At 44.9% G+C, this 13,864-nt stretch overlaps 1 protein-coding gene across 6 annotated transcripts in view; it reads right to left on the bottom strand.

Annotated features, from left to right (window-relative positions):
* LOC108267341 (rho guanine nucleotide exchange factor 4) overlaps nt 1–13,864 on the bottom strand; it is a 133,074-nt gene that overhangs the window by 10,622 nt on the left and 108,588 nt on the right. For 5 of the 6 annotated variants that reach the window (XM_017471406.3, XM_017471621.2, XM_017471545.3 and 2 more), the window contains one exon: nt 6,600–6,745. In XM_017471406.3, the coding sequence (XP_017326895.1) occupies nt 6,600–6,745 (146 nt within the window). Of the gene's footprint in view, nt 1–2,459; nt 3,287–6,599; nt 6,746–13,864 lie in introns of those variants that run through there. The other variant, XM_017471884.3, reaches the window with a different exon arrangement.

The following is a 13,864-nucleotide window of genomic DNA, read 5'->3' as shown; positions in this document are numbered from 1 at the left end:
CAAAATTGCTATGAATTACAGAGTTTTTAACGAATGAATAAAAGTTCACAGATGGAGCAGGGTTGGCTCAGTGGTGACGGTTCTGTTCTAGTGACCAGAAGGTTGTTAATTCTAGTCCCAAGGATACCTCGCCTGGCAGATGGGTAAACTAGTATCCAGGAGAAAATAAAAAACGCAACACCACAATTTAGGTCTCAGGAGGTTGCAGCATCAACATTACTGCAGCTAAGCCCTGAAATGCCTAATGCCTTTACTCGCAATCTAATGCCTCATGCTTTTGTCTTCATCTTTTCTCATTGATTAGTTTTATATTTATTCGGTTTGATTTTGTTTATTTTATTCTTATGTTTATCACGATAACAGAATATCAACTGCCTTAGCTGAACCCAGTGGATCCATGAGATTGGATCCAACTGACTCCAACATACCTAAGAGCACGAGACGCATCCGGACATCAGCGCTACAGAAACACAGAGGTCATTTAACATGATGCATACATCTACAGCACAAGCAAAGCCACGTAAATGCTTTTAAAAAGATGTACCTTTAAAAGGAACCCTATTCACAGATGATCCATACTGCAAACACTATACACCAAATTGAATTTTGCACAAATCAGATTTATTCATTTGCCAGATGCTTTTATCGACGGAGGTAGAATGTAATCTGAGCTTGGAGCTGAGTAATCGAAGCTTAAAGACTCGAAGCTTAATCAAATGCTTCTGTCAAGCACCTGGAATACTTCTAGATAGTAAAACAGGTAGCAGTGTTCTTCATTCACATCGCTGCTGGCCAATAAACACATGGCTTTCTGGAAATCCTGCGATTTGAACTCAACCTACCAGCCAAAGGCCTTCATATTAATCAAGTGAAACTCCAAAACAAATCCATGCATTGAGACAAACAAGACTAGCCATTCAATTAGGACAAAAGTAACGGTGCCCTGTAAAAGGAGGAAGAGTAAATGTGTGTGTATTGTAGCTGAAGCGCTGCAGTGGCTGAGCTGCATTACTGGAAGAGTTAGTGTACACTGCGATTGGGAAGCGCTCTCTCACCATTTACTTGTCATTTTGTGGCTTTGCCTTTTATGGAGTTTTGTGGGCGTGGTTAAATGTAAATCAGCTAAACGTGCTTGGTTATTTACAGCAGATTTGTGTTTATCAACGTATCTGTGCTAGTACAAAGAAAATGACCGAACGTTGCTGAATTATTCATGAATCATTTACATTACATTTACATTTATGGCATTTGGCAGACGCCCTTATCCAAATTCATAGACTGTTTCACATGATTACCATGCTCCCGATTTGTTTCTTTTTGTTTCTTTGATTGTTAACGGTAGCCCAGCTGAAGAAGATCAGCTTGATCGACATTATCACTCAACCGAGACTAGCATAGCCTCTGAGACTGCTATCAGCCGAACCGAGGCTAGCGAGGAGCTCACCCACGCTGCTCTTACTGAGCCAGCAATAGCATAATAATATAGTGTAGGTTCAGGAGTCTTTTAAACGATCTGGCTACGATTTGGCATGTTGTGGAGCCTCTGTCTTTTTGTGAAACGTCACAACTGTACCATGATCAGTTTGACATGGCTATGTCGTTTCTGTTTTGTCTAAATGTACTGTTCTAATATTTTAACAGGTGCAGTATCATGGCTCTCTGTAGCCCACATAGAGAACTCACCCAGAAAACTTTCTATAAAACGTACTGCAGTTTATATTTCTTAGTGACTATGGCTGGTAGGACGAAGGCAGAGGACGTAGCAGCTGCTGAGTTCTAATTCACAGACAGGGCTCACTTTGGATTTTACTGTATTGATTGAGAAAGAACAACAACAACATCAACAACAAACAACAACAAAGCAGCACCAACATATCACTACGTGGGGTTGGAATTGAAATTTTCCAAACCCGAAGCAAACTCCTTGTTCACTCGGTAAATAATGGAAAGTTTACCATATTACCAGCAATAATAATGAAAATAATTTAAATTGCTCAGTTAATTAAACATGAACAATGAATATAATTAGTAGCTACACAATGAAGTAGATGCATTTATTTAAAATATAATATTCACACAGTTTGTTGTGTAAGAATCGGAAAGAGCGAAGCCGATGTGGTTGGTGTTTATTTTAAAAAGGTAGGAGAGCATAAAATCGTGTTCTTAATTCCACACATAACCGATTTTTCCTGGCCTAAAGTGCAATAACTGTTCTTGGTGAGTGTCCGGTAAAAATCGAGAATAACGATCGTGATTATCAGTTTAATCAACATCATGTAGCCTTAGAAAGAAAATCACAAAGTCTGACTTCAGCCAGGAAATATTATTGTAATCGGATAAATAAGCACTGCAGTACTGCAGAGGTTTACATGTTAAGCAGCGACGTGACGAATGAAATAAATAATAAACAAATAGAGGATGTTTGAGAGGAACATACAGTACAGATGGTCTTGCGTTACCTGGGTATGTATGCTGCAGTCATACCAGAATCCCATCAGAAAAAGAACTGTCCCACGTCCCCCTCCCTCGCTCCTCACTCCTCCTCTGAAGATCTCTCTCTCTCGCGCTCTCTCTCTCTCTCTGTCGTTACTGGAAGGCGAGCAGGAACACAAGCACCACGTTGACGACGACGAGGAACATCATGATGAGAAAGACGACCACACGCTGCGTCTCGGGCTCCATGTTGCAGCGGAGGAGTGTGTGGAGGAGGCCGGGCCTCGGCCTCACGCTCCTCACCCAGCTACGAGCCATGCGCACCCCCACTCTCTATCTAAACCCCAGTCCTCAGATCCTCGCCTCTTTTTTTTTTTTCTTCTTTCTTCTCTTCCAGCCGAGATGTCAGGAGAATCCAAATCTCACCAGTGGAATCTCGTCGATTTTGCTGTTCATGTTTTATAGCTCAGGCCTTTCCCTGCGTCCCTCTCTCTCTCCCGCTCTCCCTCTCTCTCTCTATCTCTGTCCCTTACACACCCATGATGGGATGATGGCAGTTCTCCTCCATGGTTGGGGTTTCTCCTGTTAGTAAACACACAAGCTGGTCACGGCGCTTGACTCTTGCCGGAGCTACGCTGGAACGCTCATCCATCACACTCGCAGCATCGTTTTCTTCTCACACAGCTTTTTTTTTCCCCCCTCTTTCTCTCCCCTTCCTACTGCGAATGACCAATCAGAGAACCCGGTTCTCCACCGTATCCTGGAAACCAGAATGGTTGAGGCGGCTCTTAGCGACCGTGGAGAAGGGCGGAGGAGGGGGAGCCAAGAACATGGAGCTGACTGCTTATTAGACAGATCATCTGTCTGTCTCTCTCTCTCTCTCTCTCTCTCTCTCTCTCTCTCTCTCTCTCTCTCTGTCTCCTTCCTTCTTACAGGACTACATTTCACATATCTCACTAAATTTCACATATATGCAAATAACAGAGTACCTATAAAATATATCTGCACACACATACATGGAATCTGGTGTTGTTACACCCCGTGTTTGGAGGCTCAGGTGTTTTCCACTTCAGCAGGCACATTTACAGGAAATCAGACCGAATAAATCCTCATCCATCCTCTTCAAATAACGACTCGGATCACAGCTCACAGATTATATAACACAATAGATGGGGCGCCTGTCTATTTCAGGGCATCTCACACACACACACACACACACACACACACACACACAAGCCAGTCCACATACCGATACATTTTAGGAGGTGGGAGGAAACTGGAGAGCCTTTAGGAAACTAAATATTTGCCTTTAATTTCTAGCGTCTGATTCTTTGTGCGTTGGTTATGAAGTGTTATGTTTGTTCATGTTTACTGTATCTCTCTCACACGCTGTGTTAAGTGTGACTTGCATTTCTGAATATGTTGTATGTTTTCATGGTACAGTGAGTCTTTGACAGAACGTACCGAGGTCAGGGGTGATAACACTCTCGGGCTTATCCATCCAAAGGAGTCTTATCAATCCCCTAGTCTTCTCTCCTTATCTCTGGATCTACATGAGCTAGGACGTCCTACTGTCTCGTGAGACTGATAGGCTGGTGTGGACTTTCCAAAGATATACTTATGTTGGTGAAAAAGCTGATCTGTAGATACTCCAAGTGCACGGACACACATTTAGAATCCGAGTTTCGATCCAGTCTCCGGACTCATGTTTGCAGAATTTCTTGACGCGCACTAACACCTACACCGTTATTTATGAACCGAGAAAAACACCGCCTGGGTTCCTTCCTTTGTAAGACAGAAGAGACGAGAGACTTGGAGTCAGAATCCTCTCAGGGATGAGGGATTGAGAGAAGACCGGAGGTTTTGCTATTGTATCCATAGTGAAGTATCTTCTTGCTTCACCATAAACGGAGACAGGCACAATTCTGTGAATTTAGCAAACAATTCCTCGAGAAATCCTACCTACTGTATAAAACCAGCATGTTAGTTAAGGGAGGGGCAGAGGTGTCTGACTGCTCCGGACTGGGTTTGAATTTAAAGAGGTAATGTTGTGGACACTGGGAAAAACATTAACCTCAGTAACAAAAGCTCGGGATCAAATCTCTACAGCGGTATATCCTTGCAGTTCTCACCTGGGTTCACACTGACGATAAGCAGGGTTGAGTCTGGTCAGTACTCGCATGGGAGACATCCTGGGTAAAAATAAGGTTGCTGCTGGAAGTGGGGCCAGCAGGTGGTGCTCACCCTGCGGTCTCCGTGGGGGCTAATGCCCCAGTATAGACACTATACTGTAAAAACACTCTCTGTGCTCATGAAAAATCCCAGGACACTTAAAGAGTAGTAACCCCAGTGTCCTGGTGAAATCCCCCCGTCCCCTAATAATCCCTGTCTATGAATGGGCTACATCACTCTCTCCACTAATAGCTGGTGTGTGGTGGGTGTTCTGGAGCAATATAGCTGCATCATCCAGGTGGAGGCTAGTGGTGGTTAAGGAGCCCCCCCCCCCCCCCCCCCACACACACACACCCACACACACACACACACACATTCTTTGTAAAGCTCAATATAAATGTGACTGTAACTAACTTGACCTTGGAGCTGTGTGACTGCAGTGCTACGTGCTGCACCACAGTCACGCCAAGCTTATCCTCTAAAATATTTTGAACTGGGTATTTGTTTCTTTAAAAATAAAAAAATGTAAGAGGCTTGCTGCCCGATAGTGGCCACATGGTGGTGCTTGGCGTGCTTGAGCAGTAAACCATCACCACTCAGCCACCACTGCCGAGTTCATTATACCAGGAGCTCAAGCCCCAGAGCCACATGATGCCAAACTAAGGATGACGGGATACATTAAGCACACTATGAACAAGAACTCACAACACAAGCTAAGCCAAAAAACTGAACGGTAGTGCTGTAGAAATGATATCTTCTGGGAATTTGGACCAACAAACAAAACGAGAAAGTAAATGCTGGAAGTGATACGCAAAATGTTTTTTTAGGTGTTTCGGCTCATGTTCCTGGGTTTAAATTCATGGCTTTATGTTTGTTTGCTTATGTTCCTGGTATTTAAGTTCCTGTGGTTAAGATCCTGATGGAGAAGACCGCTAATGAGGTACTTCCAAAGCAATCATCATCATCATCATCATCACATTTCACATAAAAACCTACATATCCACACCATTCTTCAACACATACGAGCCTCTTACACACATTCCTATATTTCCATCTAATCAACAGGTCTGCTCCAGCCAATAAACCATGCCTACAACTCCTCTGTGAGAAACAGAACCGTCTCTTCAGCTGGTGAATGTTGATCTCTATTCAAAGCTCTTTTAATTATACTTTCACCAGCTGGTCTCTTAATTCACACCACAAAAAGCAGGAGACGCCTCTGGCCAACACTAACTGGCAGTTCTGCATCACTGCGGTACACAAACACACACACACACACACCCACACACACACTATTCACAGCATAGCTTTGGAGATTGTATTTAGCTGGCAGGCACACTTGCTCCGTCTGTTATCTGAGGGTATGAAGCTGGTCTGCTGAGGAATCACACTGGGTTTAGACTGCACCCGAGCCAGAGAGTTCTTTTCTGCAGTAAATACCATAACACTGGAGTGAGACGTGTTCTACTTGTTCATTACTTAGCTACCGTCTCCTTTATTAGGAATGTAATGCAATGACACTACCTGTATCTGTTCAGTCTTGCAAATATGTGTATCTGTATTTGGATTTAATCCCAAAGTGGGTGTGGTCTAAACCCATCTACATGTCCTCTAGAGGGGGGCACAGTGGCTTAGTGGGTAGCACGTTTACCTCGCACCTACTGGGTTAGAGGTTTGAATCGCACCTCCGCCCTGTGTGCATGGAGTTTGAACGTTCTCCCTGTGCTCCGGGGGTTTCCTCAGGGTACTCCGGTTTCCTCCACCAGACCAAAGACATGTGTTGTAGGCTGGTTGGCGTGTCCAAATTCTGTAGTGTGTGATTGTGGCGTCACCCCGTCCAGGGTTTTCCCCTGCTTTGATCTCTGACCGCTCGATAACATACCCCCGCACGAAAGGAAAAAACCTCCAGCTTTCATCCCATCGACGTTAATATTGAACGGCCGTCGCTATAGAAACAAGGTTATGTCTACGCCCACTGATGAAAACCCTCTCACCTCGTTTATGGCCAGCTGCTCTCCTGCTCCTCCTGGATGAGGGAAGCGATGTCCTGAACTGCGTAGCTCCTCGTAGAGATCCTCTTCACTGCCAGCCTCATCACCTGCACCCAGCTTCTCTGGAGCTCCGTCAGGAAGGATCACCGCTGAGGGACAGAGAACGAAAGAAAGAAAGAAAGGAAGAAAGAGATAACAGGTGATTAACCTGTCAGGTTAGCTAATGTTAGCGTCTAAAGTCTATAGTAGCACTCACAAAGATTTGTATGGCGGACGCTAAACGCATTTAAAAAGTGTGTCATCACTGATACGGTGATACACCATTGATAAGTTGTTACCATAAGGAGATGTTTATGTAACGCGTAAGGAAGGAGTCTCCAGTGTCGGTGCTTTATAACAGTCAGAAGTAAAGCTGGAACTTTTAACAAGATGGCTCAGGATAGAAAGTAAACACCAGAGTCACTCATTGCTTCTTTCTACCTGCTGCAGGTCTAAAAATAGCCTTCCAGTTCCGGCCAATCACAAACACTCGTTCAGTGTGTCTAATGTCGTGTGTATGAGATGATAAATCACCGTGGAAACACGGTATGAGCTCTCAGGCAACAAGCACATGGTGATGAGGGGAAATGATTTGACATTTTATCATTAACCTGAACATATCTATATCTGTTTATATGTGGGTGGATGGATGGATGGATGGATGGATGGATGGATGGAATAATAAATGAATGGATGAGTGAAAAGAGGGAATAAAAGGATGGATACACCAGTGGATACATGGATGGACGGGGATCAAAGAGTTGATGGATGGATGGATGTGTGTATAGATAGACTATTATTATTATTATTATTGTTATTATTATAGTTATCATTATTATTATTATTATTATTATTATTGTTGTTGTTGTTATTATAATAATAATAATAATAATTATTATTATTATTGTTGTTGTTGTTGTTGTTGTTATTATTATTATCTAATCTGAGAATACTGATTTACTTGTTACGCACTGAACGAGTGTTTGTGATTGGCCGAAACTGGAAGACCTTTTTTAGACCTGAAGCAGATAGAAAGAAGCAGTGAACTGTCTCTCTCTGTCTCTGTGTGTGTGTGTGCGCGTGCGCGTGTGTGTCCAGCAGGAGGCGCTGTAGCTCGCTCTGTTACTTTGTACTAGCTGGCACACTTTCACATTGAGTGTTACAGGAGGAAATAAACACACACACACACACACACACACACACACACACACACACACACACTCCATCTCCACTGTCATCTGTTCATCCATTACTGCTTCAAGCTGAACTAATTCCTCTTCTCATCTCACCGTCCTTCTCTCTCTCTCTCTCTCTCTCTCTCTCTCTCTCTCTCTCTCTCTCTCTCTGTCCATCTCTGCTTGTTTCTGTTCTTTCCATCTCATTCTGTTCATCTATATGATTCTGTCCATTCTCTCTAGTGTATATCCATCATTCTTTCTCTTCTCTCTGTCCATCTCTCTCTTTCAATTTCTTTCTCTATCCATTTCTCCCTTCTGTTCATCTATTCTGCCTGTACCAAGGTTCAAGGTCTACCTGTCTTTATTTTAGAGCAGTTTTAGAGCAGTGAGAGCAGTTTGGCATCTTGCCAAAGTTTTCTGCGAGTTTGTTTTCTTTTTCTATTTTTTCGTTGAATTTATTGAATGTGTAAGTTAAGTGAGTATCAGTGACCGGTGAAAGTTGAGAGTGGGGGAAGGTGAGCGGGACGCCATGGCCTCCGAGGCCGGAGGGGAGACGCTGTCTCTCCGTCATGGTGTCAGGTGTGTACCGGGGAATGGAGAACAGGTGGAAGACGTTCTGCTGGCGGTGCGAGAGCAGGTCGGGTGTGAGAACATCTACTCCGCCTCCCGAATGAACAAAAGATTCGCCAGTACGCTGTCTGAAAGTGGAATATGGCTGAAAGGTGTCATGCTACACGTCACCCCTCTTTCTGCCCCTGCGACACGGGTCGTTATTTCCAACGTGCCCCCTTCATTAAAGACGAGCTGATCATGAAGGAGCTGGCCCGCTTCAGAAAGTTCGCCGGCCCCATGATGGACATCCCGCTCGGCTGTAAGAACTCCGCGGTGAAACACGTCCTGTCTTTCCGGAGACGGGTTTATATGTTTATTAACAACCGTGACCAAACGCTGGATGTTAACTTTAAGTGTACAGTCGGTCACCACCACCGAACGCCTGAGGTGTTTTGGGTGTCGGGAGATCGGGCATAAACGGCTGAGCTGCCCACGCACAGCGGTGCAGCCGGGGAGCGCCGGGGGACACACGGCCGGGGTACAGCAGCGCAGAGACCGCCAGCGGGAGAACACCGGAGAACAGGAGCCTGGGGCAGAGGGACAACGACATACCGAGGTCACAGCAGGAAGAGGTCAGTGACGAACACAACACCACTGAAATAATCACAGCACCCAGGGATAACACCGACACCCGCGACCATGATAGCAATAAAACCAACACCGCAGACAGCGTCCATAACAAACCCTACACCGCTATCGCTGTCTGAGACAGTGACTCTGCACGACAGCTGCAGAAGAACCCACAGACAAGAACATCGAGAACAATAAAACTGAACCGGAAACAATAAGGGAGGAGATGGACAAGGTGGAGGAATCGTGAAACAACCTCAGCACAATGTCGAGATGTTGGAGGACTCGGGCCCAGAGTGCAGTGCAGGAGCTACAGGAGAGGAACCCCCACAGACACGGAGGAGGAAGACGTCACCCCGGATCAACCACACACTTTTAACTGTCCAGATCAACCTGAACAGTTCTACACCACAGAGCAGATCAACCGGGTTCTAGAACTGACTACAGGAAAACGAATATCATACTGAAAAAATTTCTTCCCGGACAGGAGAAACTTCATCAGATCTGTACAACACACCGTGGGCGTGATGTCGCCAAGGAGACGCTACAGAGTGAGGAAATGGACAGCGGCCGCAAGAGAGGAATTGATGTGAACGGCACAGTGGACTTTAAATGACAGAAATGGATGCGCAGTGAACGGGGGGGTTGGGTTGGGTTCCTGGGTGGAGGTGTGTGTGTGTGTGTGTGTGTGTGTGTGTGTGTGTGTGTGGGGGGGGGGTTCCTGGGTGAAGGTGTGGGTTGGGGGTTCTGGGGCTTTCTTTAAAAAAAAAAAGTGAATATGTAAATATGTAAAGTAAATATACCCAAACTGATGTATTGAAGGCCTTATAAAAAGTAAAAAAAAAAAGTCTCTCTCTCTCTCTCTCTCTCTCTCTCTCTCTCTCTCTCTCTCTCTCTCTCTCTCTCCTCCATGTTCTTCTCCTTACATTTTTTCTTTATTTCTTTTTTGCTTTTTTCCCATTTCATCCTCTCGCTTCTCCTCCTTCTGATGATTATTACTGAATTATTAACATTTTTTCCATCTCTTTCTCTTCTTTCTGGTCCGTCTGATCATCCTGCTCCATCTTTTTCCTTCTTTTCTGTCTCCTTATCCCTTCTTTACATTTCTCTCTCTCCTGTCCATCCTTCTCTCTCTCTCTCTCTCTCTCTCTCTCTCTCTCTCTCTCTATCCTGTCCATCCTTCTCTCTCTCTCTCTCTCTCTCTCTCTCTCTCCTGTCCATCCTTCTCTCTCTCTCTCTCCTGTCCATCCTTCTCTCTCTCTCTCTCTCTCTCTCCTGTCCATCCTTCTCTCTCTCTCTCTCTCTCTCTCTCTCTCTCCTGTCCATCCTTCTCTCTCTCTCTCTCTCTCTCTCTCTCTCTTCTGTCCATCCTTCTCTCTCTCTCTCTCTCTCTCTCTCTCTCTCTCTCCTGTCCATTCTTCTCTCTCTCTCTCTCTCTCTCTCTCTCTCTCTCTCTCTCTCTCTCTCCTGTCCATTCTTCTCTCTCTCTCTCTCTCTCTCTCTCTCTCTCTCTCTCTCTCTCTCCTGTCCATCCTTCTCTCTCTCTCTCTCTCTCCTGTCCATCTCTCTCCTGTCCATCTCTCTCTCTCTCTCTCTCTCTCTCTCTCTCCTGTCCATCCTTCTCTCTCTCTCTCTCCTGTCCATCCTTCTCTCTCTCTCTCTCTCTCTCTCTCTCTCTCTCTCTCTCTCCTGTCCATCCTTCTCTCTCTCTCTCTCCTGTCCATCCTTCTCTCTCTCTCTCTCTCTCTCTCTCTCTCTCTCCTGTCCATCCTTCTCTCTCTCTCTCTCTCTCTCTCTCTCTCTCTCTCTCTCTCTCTCTCTCTCTCTCCTGTCCATTCTTCTCTCTCTCTCTCTCTCTCTCTCTCTCTCTCTCTCTCTCTCTCTCCTGTCCATTCTTCTCTCTCTCTCTCTCTCTCTCTCTCTCTCTCTCTCTCTCTCTCTCTCTCCTGTCCATCCTTCTCTCTCTCTCTCTCTCTCTCTCTCTCTCTCCTGTCCATCTCTCTCCTGTCCATCTCTCTCTCTCTCTCTCTCTCTCTCCTGTCCATCCTTCTCTCTCTCTATCCTGATTTCTGTCTTTCTGACTTTCTGCCTATCTCTCTTCTTCCATCTTTCTATTACTCCATTCATCTTCCTTTTTCTGTCCATATCTACAATCCACCTAACTCTCTTCCATTTCATAACCATTCCTCTCCTTTATTCTGTCCATATTTGTGTATTACTGGGTTCATCTCTTTGTCCATTGCCTTTGTTTTTAACTTTTCAATTCTCTCTCTCTCTCTCTCTCTCTCTCTCTCTCTCTCTCTCTGTAACAATACCAGTCACATCAATAATAAACTACACACTCGTGTACTGTATACAGCTACTGATGGATCTGATGAGGGTAGATCTGATGAGGGTAGATCTGATGAGGGTAGATCTGATGCCTTTCAGAGCTCTGATTTGAAGCATTTAAGATTCGATCTGTGAAGGTCATGTCAGGATTAACAAAGACCCCAAGGGCAATCAGACACATGGAGGAGGCGGGAGGAGGAAGGAAAAGGACAGGAGTGGTGGCTTTTATTTGCGGTGATTGGCACCTGAGCGATTCTCAGGAGATTAGAGAGAAAGAGAGGGCAGAAAGAGGGAAAGCCACCTTTAACCCCAGCGACTCCTCTCACGCTGCGATTGTTCCACACGTCAGTCATGCTTGACGAGAACATTTCCTTTAGCGCACGGTGTTATTCTCTGAGGAAGCACTACGAAATGAAATACGCAGCCTTCCAGTTAGTGTTCGGGACTCGGACACAGACTCGGTGTTTAAATCCAGGCTGAAAACATGTTTGTTTAGTCAAGCCCTTTGTGAAGAGTTTCTTTTTTTCTTAGGTAAAGGAGCAGATCTAAAGGGCTTACAGGTATAGCGTGTTGCGGTGAACTGGGCTGTTTGGATGCTGTCGCCCCCCCACTTTCACACCTTCACCCAGGTTTGTTGATGGTGGAGTGTCTGGCCGTCTTCTGTCCCAGAGAGCCCTCGTGTCTGTGTTCCCTGCCGGCTCTCCCTTTTAGTCATGCTGTCATAGCTAGTCTTGTTTGAGTGCCTGCTTTCACTCATTTACATTTACGGCATTTGGCAGACGTTCTTATCCAGAGCTTACATTTATCTCATTTATACAGCTGAGCAGTTGAGGGTTAAGGGCCTTGCTCAAGTGGCAGCTTGGTAGTCCTGGGGTTTTGAACTCACAACCTCCTTAAACACTGAGCTACCCCTGCCCCAAGTCCTGCATCAGGCACTGCTTCACTCACACAAGGTACATTGTCCTCAATGATTACAGGGCAATAATCATACCTGATAATCAATCTCTCTCTCTCTCTCTCTCTCTCTCTCTCTCTCTCTCTCTCTCTCTCTGTCGAGCTACACATGATGCTCCTGAGATACCAGTGATCCTGACCCTTTCTGCTCTCCGGACCTGCCTGATCCATCCTGATGCCCAAATTCTGGTTGGAGTTCTCATCAGTTGGAGTCACATGCTGCTGCTGAGGATGTCCCACATGGTGCAGATCACTGAGATTGCTGAGGATGGTACCACTTTAAAATCCATCAGGATGGCTTTGGAAATAGTTATGAGAGATATATATATATATATATATATATATATATATAGGGGACTGAACAGGATGCAGGAATAGAGCTCATACAGTGTATACACACACACACAGACACACATGATTTATACTCAAATCCCCTCACACACTCCCTCGATATTTACCCACCATCCCCCTCTTTCTTCTTCCTCCCATCAGTCTGTCACTCCACTCATCCTTTTCCATGTGCGTCTCACTCTCTCAGGCTCCTGCGTTCTCTCCCACGGTCGCTCCGTCCGCTTGGGAGAACCCAGTCACCCGGGGTCAATGACCTTCAGCACACATTCTCTATGATTCCTTTATATCAGCTCCGACCAGCATCAGTCGTGAAGACGCTGCCAACTTCAATAAATTCATTGCGCTCACATGTTCAAAAAGTCCAGCGTTTCATTTATACCCAGGACAAGGTGGAGGTGATGATGAGGAAGCAATAAGTCGATGGTCTCGGAAACGCTCTCACGTTTACAGCCGTACCGTTTATTTATTAGCACAGCATGAATGTTTCTTTGAGATATTCGCAAAGCACAAAACGCACCAGTCTTTCCCAGAGAGAAAGAGAGAGAGAGAGAGAGAGAGAGAGAGAGAGAGAGAGATGTTACAATGAGAAAGTATCAGTCAGGAGATAGAAAAAGGAGCTTCTAACCTGACTATCTGTTCAGAGTCTAACTAGCATGCTAACGAGCTAACAGAATAAAGCATTGAATTTGCCAGCCCATTCTGAATTGTTTATACGTGTGATGTAGTGATGTCACCACCATGAACGTACTTACGTGTTCAGTCATTCAGCTATGTTGAAATAATGCTGTTTGCAAACTAGATGGTTAGCTATCTAGCTAGCATGCTACCTACCGTAGCTATTAGAGTAATGTAAAGACGTTGCATGAAGTTAAAAGAAGCGATTCAAATGTTATAGCTACAACTCTTTTTTTTTTGGTTACATTTTTGAAGAACTTGACATATTTCCCTTTTTTAATACTTCACAATGGAACGTTGCTGGAACTTTTAGGGATCGCCGAGGAAATAATGGTATGGGGAACTTGACAAGAGCTTCTTAGATACATTCATCAAAGAAGAGTTTAAGACTAGGAGCTGGTTACAAAGGCGGCGCTAATTAATGTTGAAAAGTACCACACGCGAATCCTAATAAGTTACTGCATTGATTCTTATCAGGTTACACACTGGGCAAACTGTTCATATTTTACAGTTGGGCCAGTAAAATAAAACATCAGCGCACCGTGAGCTCATTAATAA

The sequence above is a fragment of the Ictalurus punctatus genome, chromosome 1 (genome assembly GCF_001660625.3).
Source record: "Ictalurus punctatus breed USDA103 chromosome 1, Coco_2.0, whole genome shotgun sequence".
NCBI lineage: Eukaryota > Metazoa > Chordata > Actinopteri > Siluriformes > Ictaluridae > Ictalurus > Ictalurus punctatus.
The sequence above is the reverse complement of the archived record's forward strand: the minus strand, read 5'-3'. Positions and strand labels throughout refer to the sequence as shown.